This window comes from Fomitopsis serialis (assembly GCF_022376445.1).
Source record: "Fomitopsis serialis strain Sig1Antser10 chromosome Unknown B0H18scaffold_53, whole genome shotgun sequence".
NCBI lineage: Eukaryota > Fungi > Basidiomycota > Agaricomycetes > Polyporales > Fomitopsidaceae > Fomitopsis > Fomitopsis serialis.
Window position 1 is genome coordinate 34,859 of NW_025955013.1, and position 14,061 is coordinate 48,919.

Consider the following 14,061-nt stretch of genomic DNA (forward strand, 5'->3'; position numbering starts at 1 on the left):
CCGCGTTCTAGCCTCCGCACCGGCGCACGCCGCTTCTCCCTCGTAAGCCCATCCTTCCTAGGCCTCCTTCCCTGCGCTGTCGGGTTCTCCCCGCCTCTCCCCGGGCTACGAGACCCTGGCTTCTCGCCGGAAGTCTTCGTGTCTCCATTAACGGCCGTCCGCGGGCGCGACCTGCCCAAACTGAACGCTCCAGCTCTCGGGTCAGAGCCAGCGCACTCGGAGGAATTGCGCGCGGGCGTCCTGTGCCAGAGGTGGCCGCACCCCGCCAGATCGGTTACGTGCGGGCATCCAGCCAATGCGATCATCTGGATTCTGCACCCTAGCACGAACAGTGCGTCTAAGCCGGCTCAGGCCCGCGCGCGTCCGTCTCATCTGGGCGAAATAAGTACGTGTGCGCCATTATTAGGCCAGCCTTGATTTCCGCTAAGGCAACTATGTGGACGGAGTGCTTGATTTCATCTCAGAGCGGCCCGGTCTGTTCGCAAACGGACACTAAACGACGGGGACCTAGACCGTTTTGACGACGACCGCCGTGCTTATTTCGCGAGAGGGATCCCGAAGCCCGATTCCGAGGGAGCGCTCGGTGGAGACTGTGGAGGAACGAGGGTGTGGAGCTCCCTCGGAGCTCTCTTTCCAAGGATCTGAGGCCCTCGACGGGCTGCTTCTCTTGGAGCGAGCTCCGCGGGACCTTGGCGCGGCCTTGTTTCTGCTGACAGCGGGACGGACTGCACTGGAGGTTTGAGCCAAGCCTTCTCTCCGCCCTCGAGTACGTGTCTTCAAGCTGTTCCGCGGTGTCGAGAATGCCGGCGACAAGCTTCGCAGCACGAAGGTTTTCGTGCGGTGCGGGCAGACACCGGACGACGTCTAGATCCGATCTATTGACTCGAGCGAAACGAACTCAGCATGCGTTTCGCAACTCAGGAACTCAGTTACTCAGTTGTTCCTCTCGAAGCGTGAAAGCTTGAAATCCCCTGCATTCCGGCGGTGCTGCACATGGACGTGTTACACGTACACGAACTCTGTGCGGCGGGACCGGCTGCCAGAGCTTCTCCCCATTTAGTTCTCGCTGCGTGCAGTTCCGATTGATTGCTTACTTGCAGCCGGTTTGACATGTCCACGGTGGCCGGCGTCGCTGTCCATCGCGTGCATTATCTTTGGGGCGTGAGGTGTAAGTAACGCGCACTGTGATTCTACCCCCGTAAGTATACGATCACAGAACAGGCCATCACGTTTGCGGATGCATCGCCCGCTGGCAGCACGAGCGTCGGGACGCGACTCACAATCGCACCCAGGTGCTACCGTTGGGATTGTAAGTCGTCTACGTGACACGCAGGGCCGGGCTTCTAGTGCAGGCCGTTCCGGAGGGCGGGCGATCAGCGAGACGCCACGACGCGGTGCGGTGATACTGCAGACTCTGTTCGCTCGCACGGAGCAGCCACGAAGGGAGGGTCAATCGCCCCAGCGTCCGCGCGAACAAAGAGAGGATGATCAGCTGCAGGCCCTCCACGCCCAGATCCACGCACCGCGTCCGCGTCTGCCGCACCTTTACGTGGCGCTCGCGTGTCCACTCTATCAGTGCATCACTTGCCTGGCACACACCGCTGAAGGTATTGAATGAGGAGCCAAGGCGGAAGGGGGGGCGGCACGACGAGAGTCTCGAGCGCGATCCGGGGTGCTGTCACTCAGCTGAGAGGCTCTGAGACGTCAGCCAAACGCTCGGGCTCGTATGCACCGTCCGTCCCAGATCTGTTGCCAGTGGAGCATCCAGGAAGCCTCAGCTGCAGGAAGGGGTCGCGGTTCGTGTGTTCTCGATTGTCCGAGCGAGCCGCCGCAGGGGTCCGCTGCCGGCAGGACAGGGAGGGGGTATCGCCCCAAGTTAGCAGGCTTCCCGTTCGAGCTGCCATGGGCTTCCCGGGCGTCCGTGCCTTCCCACTGCTGCCAGCGCACGTACCACCCGCCGGACGCGTGCGTAGTGCAGAGAAGGATGACACGCGTGCAGAGGAAGTCTGCGAGGCCTACATCGACGTGGCAGATGCCAGCAGTCCTGCAGGCTGGTCTGGGCAGCTGCTGCGAGCGAGCGCGCGATAAGCCCCTCCCAATTTGCAACCAAATACACGAGAAGCCAGGCCTCTACGTGAGCGGGAGGTTCGCGCCCGGGGGCAGGACAGGGAAGGCCTTGATGGTGCGTGATACACGCACGATGCAGGCCGAACAGTGGCACACGCGCTCAGGCGGGCAAGCGATGAGAGCGTAATGTTGGTGTAACATTGGTATCAGATTGCAAGCAGTGGACTAGTGCGGGAGTGTATACGCTACGATGGGGGGACAGCAGGATAGCAGTGGCACGGCGACTCGGGACGTACGCGAACGATCAGGGTACATACTAGGTGAATTACTAACGCTATGGTCCGGCCGTGGCGCGAGGCGAGGCTGGACAAAGGGGGTAGGGTAGTGGCAAGGAGAAGAAAGGAAGAACACGAAACGGAGGCGCGAGAATACATAGTGGACCACAAGACCGGGCAGACGGAGATAAGCAGGCGATCATGGGATGACACAGAGACCGGGGGCGAGACCGAGAAGGCGAGTGGATGGGAACGATGAGAGAAAAGATGCAATAATATCCGCAGGCAGATGACGAAACATATGATGGCGCTCGTGAGTCTTGACAGACGGGGTCGTTGCTACGGGTCGCGCAGCATCACGCCCCGGAAGATGGGGTGATTGGTGATGGAAGAGGAGGTAGGATCGCGCATCGTCCTGCGAGCGAGCTCAGCCTTGCGCAGCGAGACTGGGCGTGTCCCGGGGATCCGCCGGAGGCTGGGGCCTCGAGGACGTGTTGGGGATGCGCCTCAACGGGCTGTACAACGTTGGGCGGCTTACGAGCGCGGGCGATAGCTGTTGGCGTGCGTGGTGGGCGGACGACGCGGTGTCTGAGTTGTTGTGGTCGAGGGTGGCTTGGGAAGCACCGAGGACGGAGAGAGCGAAGATGGACCTGCACGCGGGCTACCGGTCCGACCGGCGATGCTAGGGGGTCATCGACGCGCGACGTATCGCCAGTACGTTGAGTTCGGAGGCTGCAGATGGTCCGAGATTAGACGCGTTCCGACGCGTTGCAGAGAGCGCAGTACATACCTGAGTGCCTGGGGTGGAGTTGTCTGCGAGCGGAGCGCGTTAGGAGGTCCGGCGGTGAAGACAGGCGGAACACTCACGAGGTCGGATACACTCCCAGATGTCAACGCCCTTGCCCTTCGGATCCCAGACCCCGCATTGCGAGTGCAAGGCCCAGTAGATGTTGAGCTCCCAAATGCGAGTTGCGTCGCTGACAAGACCGGGCATGGCGGAGGCAGTGGGTGGGAGACGAGGATGCTGGGAAAGACGGTGAGGGCGGAGGACGCCTCGGAGAGGAAGAGGGGATGGCAGAACGGCTCGGAGAGCGGGGAGGAGAATATAAGGGGCCGGGGGGCTATGGGGCTTTCTTTATCGGGGAATCATGGTTACCAGGAGATTTATAGCGGGGAAGAAAAGACGCCGGGTGTAGTGAGACGGTGGTGTGTGGACTGGGCAGCTGATGACATAAGCCTTCTCTTTCTTCAAGCATCTCCATGACGTCCGGCATCCGCTCCATCTTCAATCTCCGCGCCAATCCCGGCGCGCCCCCGTTCGCGCTCCGCCCGCTCCCCGGCCGCTGCTCAGCGAACGCACTCCGGCAGCGCACGGGCCAATCATCCTACGCGGGCGGTCCCGGCCCATCGCGATAGCTGGTGGGCGAGCGAATGCGCGGATCGATAACGCGCCGGTGACGTTGTGCAGGCTGCTCGTCGTGGTCACCCGCCCGCTGTCCGGCGACATGCATTGTCCACAAGCCGCTCTCTGGTAGCTGGCAGTTGCCGCGCCCGGAGTGGCGGCGCGCGTGTACATCAATCGTCCTCTCAGAACGCAGGCTCCCACCAAGCCGCAAAAAATTGGGGTCGCGCCGCGCGCAGGGCGGCCTCTTCCCAACCGCCAGGGGCGCCAGCTGCTGCGAACAGCCGCCATGGTGATTGGCCGAGGCGGCTGCGGGTCGCGGCTGCCAAATTGAGGCGGCAAAATAGTGGGCGCCTGTGCTGGGTGCGCGCCGTCGAGGAGCCAGTCGAGACCATCCCCACGTCCAGGGCGTTGTGGAGCCCACACCAGCCCTTCTGGCCGAGACCGCGGCCCGCGGTGGTCCCCGAGCGAACCACCGCTACGTCCGACCTGCGAGCGCCGGCAGCGCATGGCCGCTTCCCCGCCCGTTTCATCCCCTCGTCCCGCCCCGTGTGCGCTGCCCATTCGACGCCACACCGCGCACAAACGAACAGTACGTACAACCTTGCCGGCCTCGTTGCTCGTCTCATTGTCCACCGTACCTCGTTTCGTTTACACACCGTCGGTTCTCGCGGGCACGCGGCCCTACGCGGTGTTCGCCCTGCAGCCTGTCCAGCCTCGCTCGAACTGCCAATTTGTCGTTTGATCGCGGTGCGGCCTTTGTCCAGACCAAGGAGCCCATCGCCAGCCATCCGTTGGACTCCGACCAAGCGTTCTGGATCACCGCAGGTTCGGCCGACTGCAAGAATTCCGAGTCACCGTCCGTACACCCCATTGGATCTTTGCCTGGCTCGGTGCGTTCAGGCGGACGAATGATGATCAGCCCAAGATCAGTTACTGGAAACTGTACACACGAGTACGTTTGTTCCAGACGCCGATGCGAACGGCCGAATGCAATCTCGACATCCAAGTAGTTCCAAGCTGTCGCATGCGTCCGAATTACCCTGTAAGTACTGATTATCTTCAAAGTCTCAGGCTCATCATACTGAATGGTCGCACATTCCCCTGGTACGTGTCCTAGACATTCGGTCGGACTCCGACCGACATTCGTCCTATTACAGCCATCCGCTGAGCTGGAACTCTCGGGCGACACGCCGAGCGATGCAGACGCAGCAGACGACTCCGTGATCCATGCTCTCTTCATCATTCGACGAAAGTCGCCGGCGTACCGGGGCGCGCGCGCGGCTGCTACGGTACTTACTGTACCTCCCACGCGACGTCCACACTCACTGGTAGATGCTGAGCAATTCTATTCCGTTTCATCATCTAGAACGAAAGTTGCGCACTTACTGTGTTTGAGGGAGGGCGCGCGGTAGCGATGGCTTCGAAGTCATCAACGCCGTCATGTTCTTCCACATCCACACATGTTGAAATCTGCTGCTGCATGTAGGTTTCGTCTGATGTTCTTCCGACTGCGCGGAACATCGACTGCGTATGTCAGTTTCGTCAACAGTCAATCTTTGGCCATCACAACCACCGCTCCCGGTAGCAGCGCACCTTTTCATCAAGTTTTATACCGGACGACATACCTTCATTATGGTGGTCCCTAGAATCGGGTTCCGACCGTCGGCCAGTGGCTTCGGAAGTCATCAACGCTGTCATATTCTTCTGCACATGTTGCAATATTATGCTGCTGCATGTAGTTCTCGTCTGGTATTCTTTCGGTTGCGTGGGACATGGAATGAAACAGTGGTAGCCTAACACTTCTGTCCACTGTCTGTCAGGTTTGTCAACATCCAATCTTTAGCCGCATCACAACCACCGCTCCCGGTAACAGCACACCTTTGAAGTTTTCTACCGGACGACATATGTGCTGATGAAATTCGGCAAGACCGACATTCGTTCATTATGGTGGTCCCTAGAATCGGGCTGCGACCGTCGGCCAGGCCGCTCAGGCCGCGGCCCCGCCCGCCGATCTTGATCTCTCCAACGGACTGAGTGATGCCCGCGTCCCGATTGGCTGAGGGCGCGCGGGACGAAGGTAAAATGCTTATAATTTCGCTTAGTCGTGCAGCTGCGTAGTGGACCCGGACCTTGTCCTTTGACCAATGAATTTCGCCGAGGGCCCGTCCATGTCCCATTCATGCCAGCCAACGACCACACCTACGTATAAGCTCCCATCAGGCTATGCCTTTTATGAAGAATGCCTGGGCTCCTTATGATAGGATGAAATTAGGATAACCTACGTAGGACGTGGGACTTGTTCTAGATGTCCAAGCAAAATTGAAGAAGCATCGAGAAGGAATGTGCGCGCGCGAAGAGGGTCCTGCTCAAGGCCTCGATCGTGTTTAATGTAGTCGGAGATGTGGCAGAGGGATTAGGGAAGGATAGCACCCACTCAGGTCTTCTACATCTGATCTGGAACGTACCGATGCGAGGTCGTATGACGCCGCGAAGAGATGCCGGCGCAATAGCTGCGGGGTTTAGAGGACGGGTGGCCTCTCCAAAGACACCTGGGGAATGAAAACGTCTTCATACAATCTCCACACATCGCGCTCTGGCTGCCAACATCACACGCGAGTCCCTGACCGAGCACGACGAGTGTTATCACTAGTACAGTTTGAGTACAGTGTACCGTGCACGGACCCGCGTCTCGTGATAGACAATTTCAAAGTGAGCCCCGTCTGGAAGTATGAACGGACTCGCTCTGAATGGCGATGGCTGCGCCGCACCCACGCTGCCAACGAGCATTTGCATAGGACATGAAGAGATCTGCCGTGACCCCGTTGTACCTGTCAGCCCAAGGTTAGGCTTGGACGCGCGAACCAGACAAGTCGCCAGTGAACATTCTCAACGGGCCTACATACCTGAACGGAGCACGCCGTATGCAGCTCGTGCGCACCGTACTCTAGTCTCATACCAAGACCTTCCGCACGGCTCTAGCGCGGAGGGTTTCTGTCGAACCTAACCGTACTCAACTCTGCATTGAAATTCGGCCGACCGGAACGACACTCTACCTGATTATCGCTGCCTCAAGACAAGAGTCAGGCGAACTACGGCTGGCACCGCCACGTAGACACGAGGTGCAGTCAATCTACGCTAGAGACCAGGGGCAGCGTTGTGGCCAAGCTCTGATCAGTACGTTTGTGCCGATGCCGCGGATACGCGATCGATATGCATCGTGCTTGATACTGCACGCCCAGCTTGGCCGCAGCAGACAGAATCGCGACGGTACACTGTGCCCCGTGCCCCGCGACGCACACCGCGCCATCCATGCGCAGATCGATATCGCGGTGTGTGGTGGCCATATTGGCGGCAGGTGGCAAGGACCCACATGCTTCGGTGATTTTGTTTCTGATTGATGGGGTGATTGGATTTTGGCATTGCACGATAGCGCGGCGGCGAGCAGATGCTGGAACCTGGTTTGGCCGGACGACGGAGCGGACTACGCGCCGCCGTCGGAATGTCAATCGGGTATTCACCGCAGTGTTCGCTCCGGCGAATTTGTGGCGTGAGCAGGACGGGGGCCATCGTCGCTTCGAGACTTGTGGACCGGGAGATGACAGCGTGAGTGAGCAGGTGGCTGGCACACGACGGGGAAGGACAGCAGCGCCGGTCAACTGGGCGCGATATATTGTAGAAGTCCGCTGGAAGCGTACGCTTCTGATTACTAGAGGAGCATTCTTCGCAGGAAGAGCCGCGGGAGAGTCCCCATACAAGGATACCGGTGCGAAGCGTTCGAACTTCGCCGGCCAATAGGCGGATGAAGCTGCTGCGAGTCGGCGACAGAGGTAAAGACTCGGAGCATAGGGTGGCTTATTGCGGTAGACGGAGCGCACAAATTGAGTGTCGATAGGGTGCAATGCCGGAACCTGAGTTGTACGGCCTTCCGTTGGACTGTGCGTTGTCTGGCTGAGGTGAACGGTATCCGAGAGAGGAGCCACATATAATCACTGAGCTTCGCACACATTCACGGTGCCTTTACGTATTCCGTATAAGTGCCAGCGGACAGGTGAACCGTGTCACAGACTCAGCCACGTTCCGTGTATCGTTGAATGTGCGGACGAACCTTCAAAGATACCACACCAGCAGTATCAAGACACTCCAAGTAAGGCTGTGTCCCCTTGTGTCTCCCTACTTGAAGAACGGGCCGCCCCATAGCTCGACCACACGAGTGAGAGTCTGACAACGTTCGACGCTCGAGAAAGAAGATGGACATCACTCACTACTAGTTACAATCCCCCAGGACCGAACGTGGGCATGAGGCACGAATCGGGCCCTTGAATGGTTCAACTTTCGACTCATGTCTATTCAGTTACAGCCTGAGCGCCATGCACTGGCAAGGATCACTTCGTGATGAACGTGAGCCACTCCGGATCCAGTGTCATCGCCGTTTCTAATCGAATACAAGGGATATTTGTGTTGCTTTGGAGTGAAAATAGTACATGCTGCGTTGGTCCAGAGTAAGTTCAGAATAAATGCCACTGCGGTAGTCTGCGGACGATTGTGGATGGGATTCATTATGTGCGGGTAAGGCACGTGACACTGTACAGTGATCGTATCCGGCGGCAGTCTCGCCCACGCTGCCTGGATCGAGCTACGACGCATGTTCCTCTCCAACCACCAACACATCGAGGACCGGAGTCTGGAGAAATGATACAGCTATGCCGTGCGGAGGATGGACAAGTCGCTGACGTGCGCTTTTTTGATAACTTCATGCCGCAGGTGGCTGATGAATGCATGAACAGCTCGCGGGCTCAGTATGGGACCTGGAGAGGTGAGGCATTTTAGGGGAGGACAAGATGTCCGGGGCTCACTGGAGAAATCAGGGAGGTCAATTTGGAGCGACTACTTGAAGAGAAGGCGGGTATTCATCAAGGCGATGGGCTTGCGTACCTTGCGGACGGGAGACGACTAACTAAGGATAATGTGCGAGACATTGCTGGAGTTGAGGACCAGGTGCGTCATTTGGTGGCTTATTGAGATACACTGTTACTGACTATGGGTAGATGATCTATGTATTCAACAAACGCTACCTGGACCTAGACGTGAACGAGGTGCTGGCCGAACTGCGAGAGGAGCCGTGCATGCAACCACCAGTGGAAGGTGCGCGTTTGTTTGGTTGTCTTCGACAACCAACTGAAACGAGACAAGATGAACTCTCTTCCACTCCACCATTCCGAATATCCCAACTCGCCAGTTCATACGAGCACGCTGCGCAACAGCATCATGAGCATGTCCAACGCACTCTCACATCCTTGCACTACCAACATTCCGCCCTGCGCATCGCATCAAGCGTGCTCGACCTGCATGTACTTGCCATGGCAGATGTTTTCGAAGGCGTGTCTTCCGCGGCACAGCGCGAGACCGACAAACAGGCAGCACTCCTCGGCGGTCTGGACGCGGACCTGGAGATCGTCACACGCGTGCATGTGCACAAGGAGTTCATGAGCACTGCAATGCGGAAGGCGATGGATGTCGGTGAACGCGGTCGGACTCTGGGAGACTACGTGAGCAGAGTCAAGATGCGGCAGGTTGCAGACAGTTGTATGAGAACCCACGGTAAGCGGCCACGAGGGCAGACTACCACTTGAGCTGACGCAATATTCATCGGTAAGATGAGCTGAAGGAACGGTTCCGCCAGTCGCAAGAGGTCATGTCGAGGCTCAATGACGGAGCACACGAGGTCCGGGAGTTTGTCAATTCCCAAAGGTACGTCGGAGAAATCAGGTTGGAGTGCTTGATGGGTCAACTTTACCTACAGCCCACTAGAAGAAGCAGAAGCGTGCGCGAAGAGGGCCCAAGAGGCTTTTGATTGCATTGCGGAGTACCATGCCACACAGCAAAGTGAGTATGTTTGGGCATTTTCAAGCGCCCACTATAACGAGACCCGTGCAGTACCTAGTTCGCAGTTCGAGAAGGTTGTGCACGGTGCGTAGGACTTGATATGCGGGCGCTATGCAATTAATCCACCGTCTACAGATCTTCGTCATTGGGACGGGGCGCTTCGTGATCAAGTGGAGACCATGACAGCTTTCAAAGTGCGTCCCAACACCCTTGTACCCACTGCTATCTTCATTCACCGCAGTCGAATATGCTTTCTAGAACACACACACCGAGGGCTGCATCTTGGTCTTGAGGCAGATCAGCGCATTGAACCATGATTTAATCGAACTGCGGCAGCTATTGACCCTGCTTCAGGGTGGTCTCAAAGCAAAGACAAGTTTCTCGCACATACAGCGGCTTCACAATATGCTGTATGCGTACGGTGCAACAGTCATCGAGATTGTCAGGAGGAAGGAATTCGGTAGGTAACTCTACATGCTCGCACGGGAAGCTCGCGCTTACTCGTGACAGCGCGTTTCTTCTATCAACGTGCTCAGAGCATCCTCGAGGTCATGGCCAAGCTCTCGTCAGTGATCTGCGACACTTTTCGCATAATCACACTAACGCTGTCATAGAGCAAGCGAACGGAAGCGAAGACAACTCTACCGCGGAGACGTGCACGGTCAATTGCCATTCGAGACGCGGGGCATGGATGACCCTGTCCCTACCATCGATTTCTCTCCCACCGGTCCGCTCGAATCGCCCTATCCACTGGAACGTCCAGACATCGACGGTGAGACCTTCGCACCGGTCAATTTTGGGACATGGTAATAATCGACGCGGACAGCTCTTCTGCATGTGCTGGATGACTTGGAACACTTCGCGGAAGCTTCACAGGACCCGGCCGCGATGAGCTCCGTGCGAGAATCCCGTGCAGGTTTAGACAGGCTGATTGGCAAGATGGATAGTCTTGAGTCTGGCTTTGATCGTATCGCGGAACGGTCGTGTGAGGCGTCCTCGATTTCATTTACGTGTGTGAAGCCTGCTGACCCTAATACACAATCGGTTCTCAGTGCTGTCAGCATCCCGACTGACGAACCATAGGCGGCGCTGTGAGTCCCCGCATGGTATTCTGAACACGCTCTTGGCTCAACTTTTGTCCTCGTACAGCCACCGAAGAAGACATCGACCTCGAAATTCAAGTGCAAGAGCTACGTGAAGCTCAAGCTCAACGCGAAGTCTCATTCGAGAACGAGCGTCTGGTCCTGGAGCGAGAAGTCGCCGAGCTACGATCCACGTTACAGGTCGAGTCCGCCGCGCGCGATCAGCTCGAACGGGACCTCCATTCTGCGAAGGCCCAGCTGGAGAGTGAAGCTACGTCCAGGCGCATCCTTGAAGAGCGCAATACCGAACTCTCGTCCGATACTGACCGACACCGCGATGCGCTCTCTCGGGCCTTGTCGGAGGCTACTGACCAAACCAAAGTAGCCGAGATTGCGCGACAGGAGCTTGCCCAGGTACGGGCAGAGTTCAAACACGTCAAGGCCATCGAGAAGCAAAACTCCGACAGACTAAACAAGCTCCTGGAGGAGCAGGCGTCTTCGCTGAGGAGGCTAGAAGAGGCGCGTGCCCGCGGAGAGGACCTAGAGGCGCAGATTAGGGAGGCGCGCGCTGAGAGCGACGAGGTCAAGCGCTCTCTGTCTGAGGCAGCACGGGAGAAGGAGCGACTCCTGCGCGTCCAGGCGACCGAGCATGACCGTGTCATACGTGACCACATCGCTGAGGCTGATGGGGACCGGGCCGTCCTCGAGCACCAGTTCTCTGAACTAAAGGCGGCACTGGAGGACACGCAGCGACAATTGAAGGATGCACGCGCCCAGGTGGAGATGGCACAGGCCGATACCGCTGGCTTGCGTGAAGAGCTTCAGTGCATCGAGCATACGCTGCGGGAGGCGCAGCATATCGAGCACGTTCTGCGCGAGGACCTGAGGGTCGGCAGGGTATCACAGTCGGATTATGAACAGCGGCTTGAGAACAGCAACCGTCTGGTGGCTCAGCTGCTTGACGTTGCGCTTGCCTTCCGCGAGTCTCATCTCAAGGCACTCGCGGCTGCTCAGGTCATGGCTTCTCATCCAGCAGCGAAGGCGAACAACGCGGCTCTCACTGACTCCGCTATCATCCCCGGGCAGCATAGTGTCCTCAGTCATCTTCACGTGGAGCCGTCGCCCATCGACCCCTCTGACCCTGCTACTGCACTTGAAGCTCTGCGCGCATTCGACCACGACCATTTCCTGGAGGCAATCAACAAGGCAGGATCGACCATACGGAAATGGCAGAAGCAATGCAAAGAGTACAGGGAGCGGGCGAAGGGGAAGATTTCGTTCAGGAATTTTGCCAAGGGTGACCTTGCACTGTTCCTTCCGACGCGGAATTCGGTGTCAAAGCCCTGGGCCGCATTCAATGGTGCGTCGGGTTCCTATTCACATCTCGGTGGGTCGGTCACTGATATTCCGAGGTTTCTCCTGCGGCACAATTCAGTCTCTTTCCCGCATTATTTCCTCCAGGCTACGGGGCACCTCGCTGAGCAGCTCAAGACCAGGGAGTGGATCGTCGCGAGGATCACATCCATCACGGAACGTGTTGTCGATCACAAGGTATGTACGCTCGCCGCCGGCGAGCGAGACCAACTCTCGCTGACGGTCATAATTGATCCCAGGATCCGAGTACGAATCCATATGGCCTCGGCGATGGCGTCAAGTATTACATGCTGGAGGTGGAGGATTGGACGCAACCAGCCTATCCAGCGAAGCGGCGAGACACGGCGAGACACGGCTCCGCCGAGGTCAAGGAGTCGACGAGCCCCCCTCCGCCGAGTCCGCCATTACAGGAAGCCAGCCCCCTCCCCGTCCCAGCCGGTCCTCCGGAGAACGAGGTTGAGGACTCATTTAGTGCCACGCGGCCGCCGAACTCACGGCTGTTCCCAGTCCGCCCGCGTGTCAACTCCTCTCCGACTGCAGGACCATCCTCCCTCTCTCGTCTGCTTGCTCAAGCGCAGCCGCCGGAATTGTCACTCGAACGGAAGGAGAGTCCCCCTGCAGAGCAGAAACTCCCTACGGAGGGAAGGTCGTCACCTGTAGCATCACCGCAACCGCCGCCGTCCCCAACCCCTACTGGGTCCGTGCCTCGAAGCTCCATTGGACAGCGCCCGTCATCGCTGCGCCCAGGTTCCAGGGCGTCGAGAGTGTCTGCGTCGTCGAAGTTCTCGGCGGGCCGCATACCCTTCGGGCCACCTCGTCGGCAGCGAAGGCAGTCGCGACCACCGCTATATCTGAGCAAGCCGCGTCACCTTTGTCTGACGTTTCCGGTACGCTGAGTGCCGCTCGCCCAGACTCTGTCACTCCTTCCCCAGAGGGCTCGCCTACCGATGGTGTTGCGAGCTTGATGGCTCATCGGCGGAGGACGAAGTCTTACCATGTCCCGCGGCCCTCGAGCAGCGCTGCTGCACCTCCCACTGTAAGTGCTTCACCGCTGTTTGGACCCTCCGTGGGCGTTACCGCTGGCTCTGCCGCTGGCGCGACCGCGCGGAGTACCCTTGCGAGTCTTGCGAGTAGCTGGGGCTTTGGTAGGAAGAAGCGGCCTGAGCTGGTAGCAGAGGAGGAAGTGACTAGCCCAGATACTCCCGGGCCAAATCCCATTAGCCCGAGCCACATATGGGAAAACGCGACGCAGCTGAGCTCGTCACCGCCAAGCATGCCAGGTAATTTGCACCGGTAGTAGGAAGTGGCAAACTACTTCTGTCTACCACCCTTCGTAGACTCAGGGACGCTCGTTACATATCTTTCTGGATTTACGTCGACAACTTTAGCATTGCACGATACACGCTCGTTCATCCTCTCTAACCATCTAATGTGTATATCGAAATGCTTTGGTCATTGCAGTAGACAATTGCTTCCCGCAACGGTCGTAGTCTGTGTAGTGAAGTGTGCCTTGCCTGCGAGTCTGATAATTGGCGAAATTACGTCCGCGAAGACGACGAACGACGACCATCAATTTCATTGGGCGCATGATCAGGAAAGACTGATCCCATGCCAATGCCAACGCCAACCAGAGTGCAGACATCTCGAAGCCAGGTACGCAGAGCTAGATCAGGGCATGGGCGGGTCACGATGTGCAGCGGGCGGCCCTACTTCGTCCGCCATATATAAGCCCAGCCGTTGGCAAATTCCTGCCTGATGGACTTGATTTCTTTTTCACTATGTATTAAGCAGGCTCGTGTCTTCAGACTAGCTCGCTCTCCGCTCTCGACACGCCGCGCTTTCATCGTGAGGAAAGGCAATGGCAGCGGCTTCTACTAACAATGACATTACCGCCGTGTGTTCTCGTCATCTTGTTCATTTCGAGATGACATTTCTGACCAGCCCAACGCAGTACGATACCGGTTGCTTCGGCCGT

General features: G+C 57.9%; 3 protein-coding genes across 3 annotated transcripts; 1 reads left to right on the plus strand and 2 right to left on the minus strand.

Annotated features, from left to right (window-relative positions):
* Positions 1-2,559: 2,559 nt before the first annotated feature.
* Positions 2,560-3,572, minus strand: B0H18DRAFT_1017572 (uncharacterized protein). The gene is made up of 3 exons (XM_048029321.1): positions 3,210-3,572; positions 3,133-3,155; positions 2,560-3,074 (listed from the first exon to the last, which is right to left on the minus strand). Exons 1-3 carry the CDS (start codon positions 3,334-3,336, stop codon positions 3,033-3,035), a joined length of 192 nt encoding a protein of 63 aa, XP_047891377.1. The 5' UTR covers positions 3,337-3,572; the 3' UTR covers positions 2,560-3,032.
* A 357-nt stretch (positions 3,573-3,929) lies between these two features.
* B0H18DRAFT_1105578 (uncharacterized protein) lies at positions 3,930-5,670 on the minus strand (the record flags this gene model as incomplete). The annotated part of the gene is made up of 6 exons (XM_048032659.1): positions 5,626-5,670; positions 5,341-5,560; positions 5,134-5,271; positions 5,045-5,109; positions 4,404-4,787; positions 3,930-4,233 (listed from the first exon to the last, which is right to left on the minus strand). The coding sequence occupies exons 1-6, from the start codon at positions 5,649-5,651 to the stop codon at positions 3,930-3,932; spliced, it is 1,137 nt and encodes a 378-aa protein (XP_047891378.1). The 5' UTR covers positions 5,652-5,670.
* Positions 5,671-8,384: 2,714 nt separating this feature from the next.
* B0H18DRAFT_1017593 (uncharacterized protein) lies at positions 8,385-13,664 on the plus strand. The gene is made up of 17 exons (XM_048029322.1): positions 8,385-8,478; positions 8,532-8,560; positions 8,613-8,742; positions 8,793-8,889; positions 8,938-9,345; positions 9,402-9,495; positions 9,548-9,630; positions 9,682-9,714; positions 9,766-9,824; positions 9,889-10,090; positions 10,141-10,195; positions 10,245-10,402; positions 10,457-10,615; positions 10,780-12,072; positions 12,148-12,263; positions 12,326-12,850; positions 12,916-13,664. The coding sequence occupies exons 1-17, from the start codon at positions 8,437-8,439 to the stop codon at positions 13,381-13,383; spliced, it is 3,951 nt and encodes a 1,316-aa protein (XP_047891379.1). The 5' UTR covers positions 8,385-8,436; the 3' UTR covers positions 13,384-13,664.
* Positions 13,665-14,061: the final 397 nt, after the last annotated feature.

Excerpts from the sequence above, each read along its gene's own strand:
- B0H18DRAFT_1017572 (XM_048029321.1), bottom strand. The coding sequence starts at position 3,336 with ATGCCCGGTCTTGTCAGCGACGCAACTCGCATTTGGGAGCTCAACATC. Across the intron at positions 3,156-3,209 it reads CTGGGAGTGTATCCGACCTC|ACAACTCCACCCCAGGCACT; the intron begins GTGAGTGTTCCG and ends CTCCGCTCGCAG. Across the intron at positions 3,075-3,132 it reads ACTCCACCCCAGGCACTCAG|CCTCCGAACTCAACGTACTG; the intron begins GTATGTACTGCG and ends GACCATCTGCAG.
- B0H18DRAFT_1017593 (XM_048029322.1), top strand. The coding sequence starts at position 8,437 with ATGATACAGCTATGCCGTGCGGAGGATGGACAAGTCGCTGAC. Across the intron at positions 9,496-9,547 it reads GAGTTTGTCAATTCCCAAAG|CCCACTAGAAGAAGCAGAAG; the intron begins GTACGTCGGAGA and ends CTTTACCTACAG. Across the intron at positions 12,851-12,915 it reads CAGGTTCCAGGGCGTCGAGA|GCAGTCGCGACCACCGCTAT; the intron begins GTGTCTGCGTCG and ends TCGGCAGCGAAG.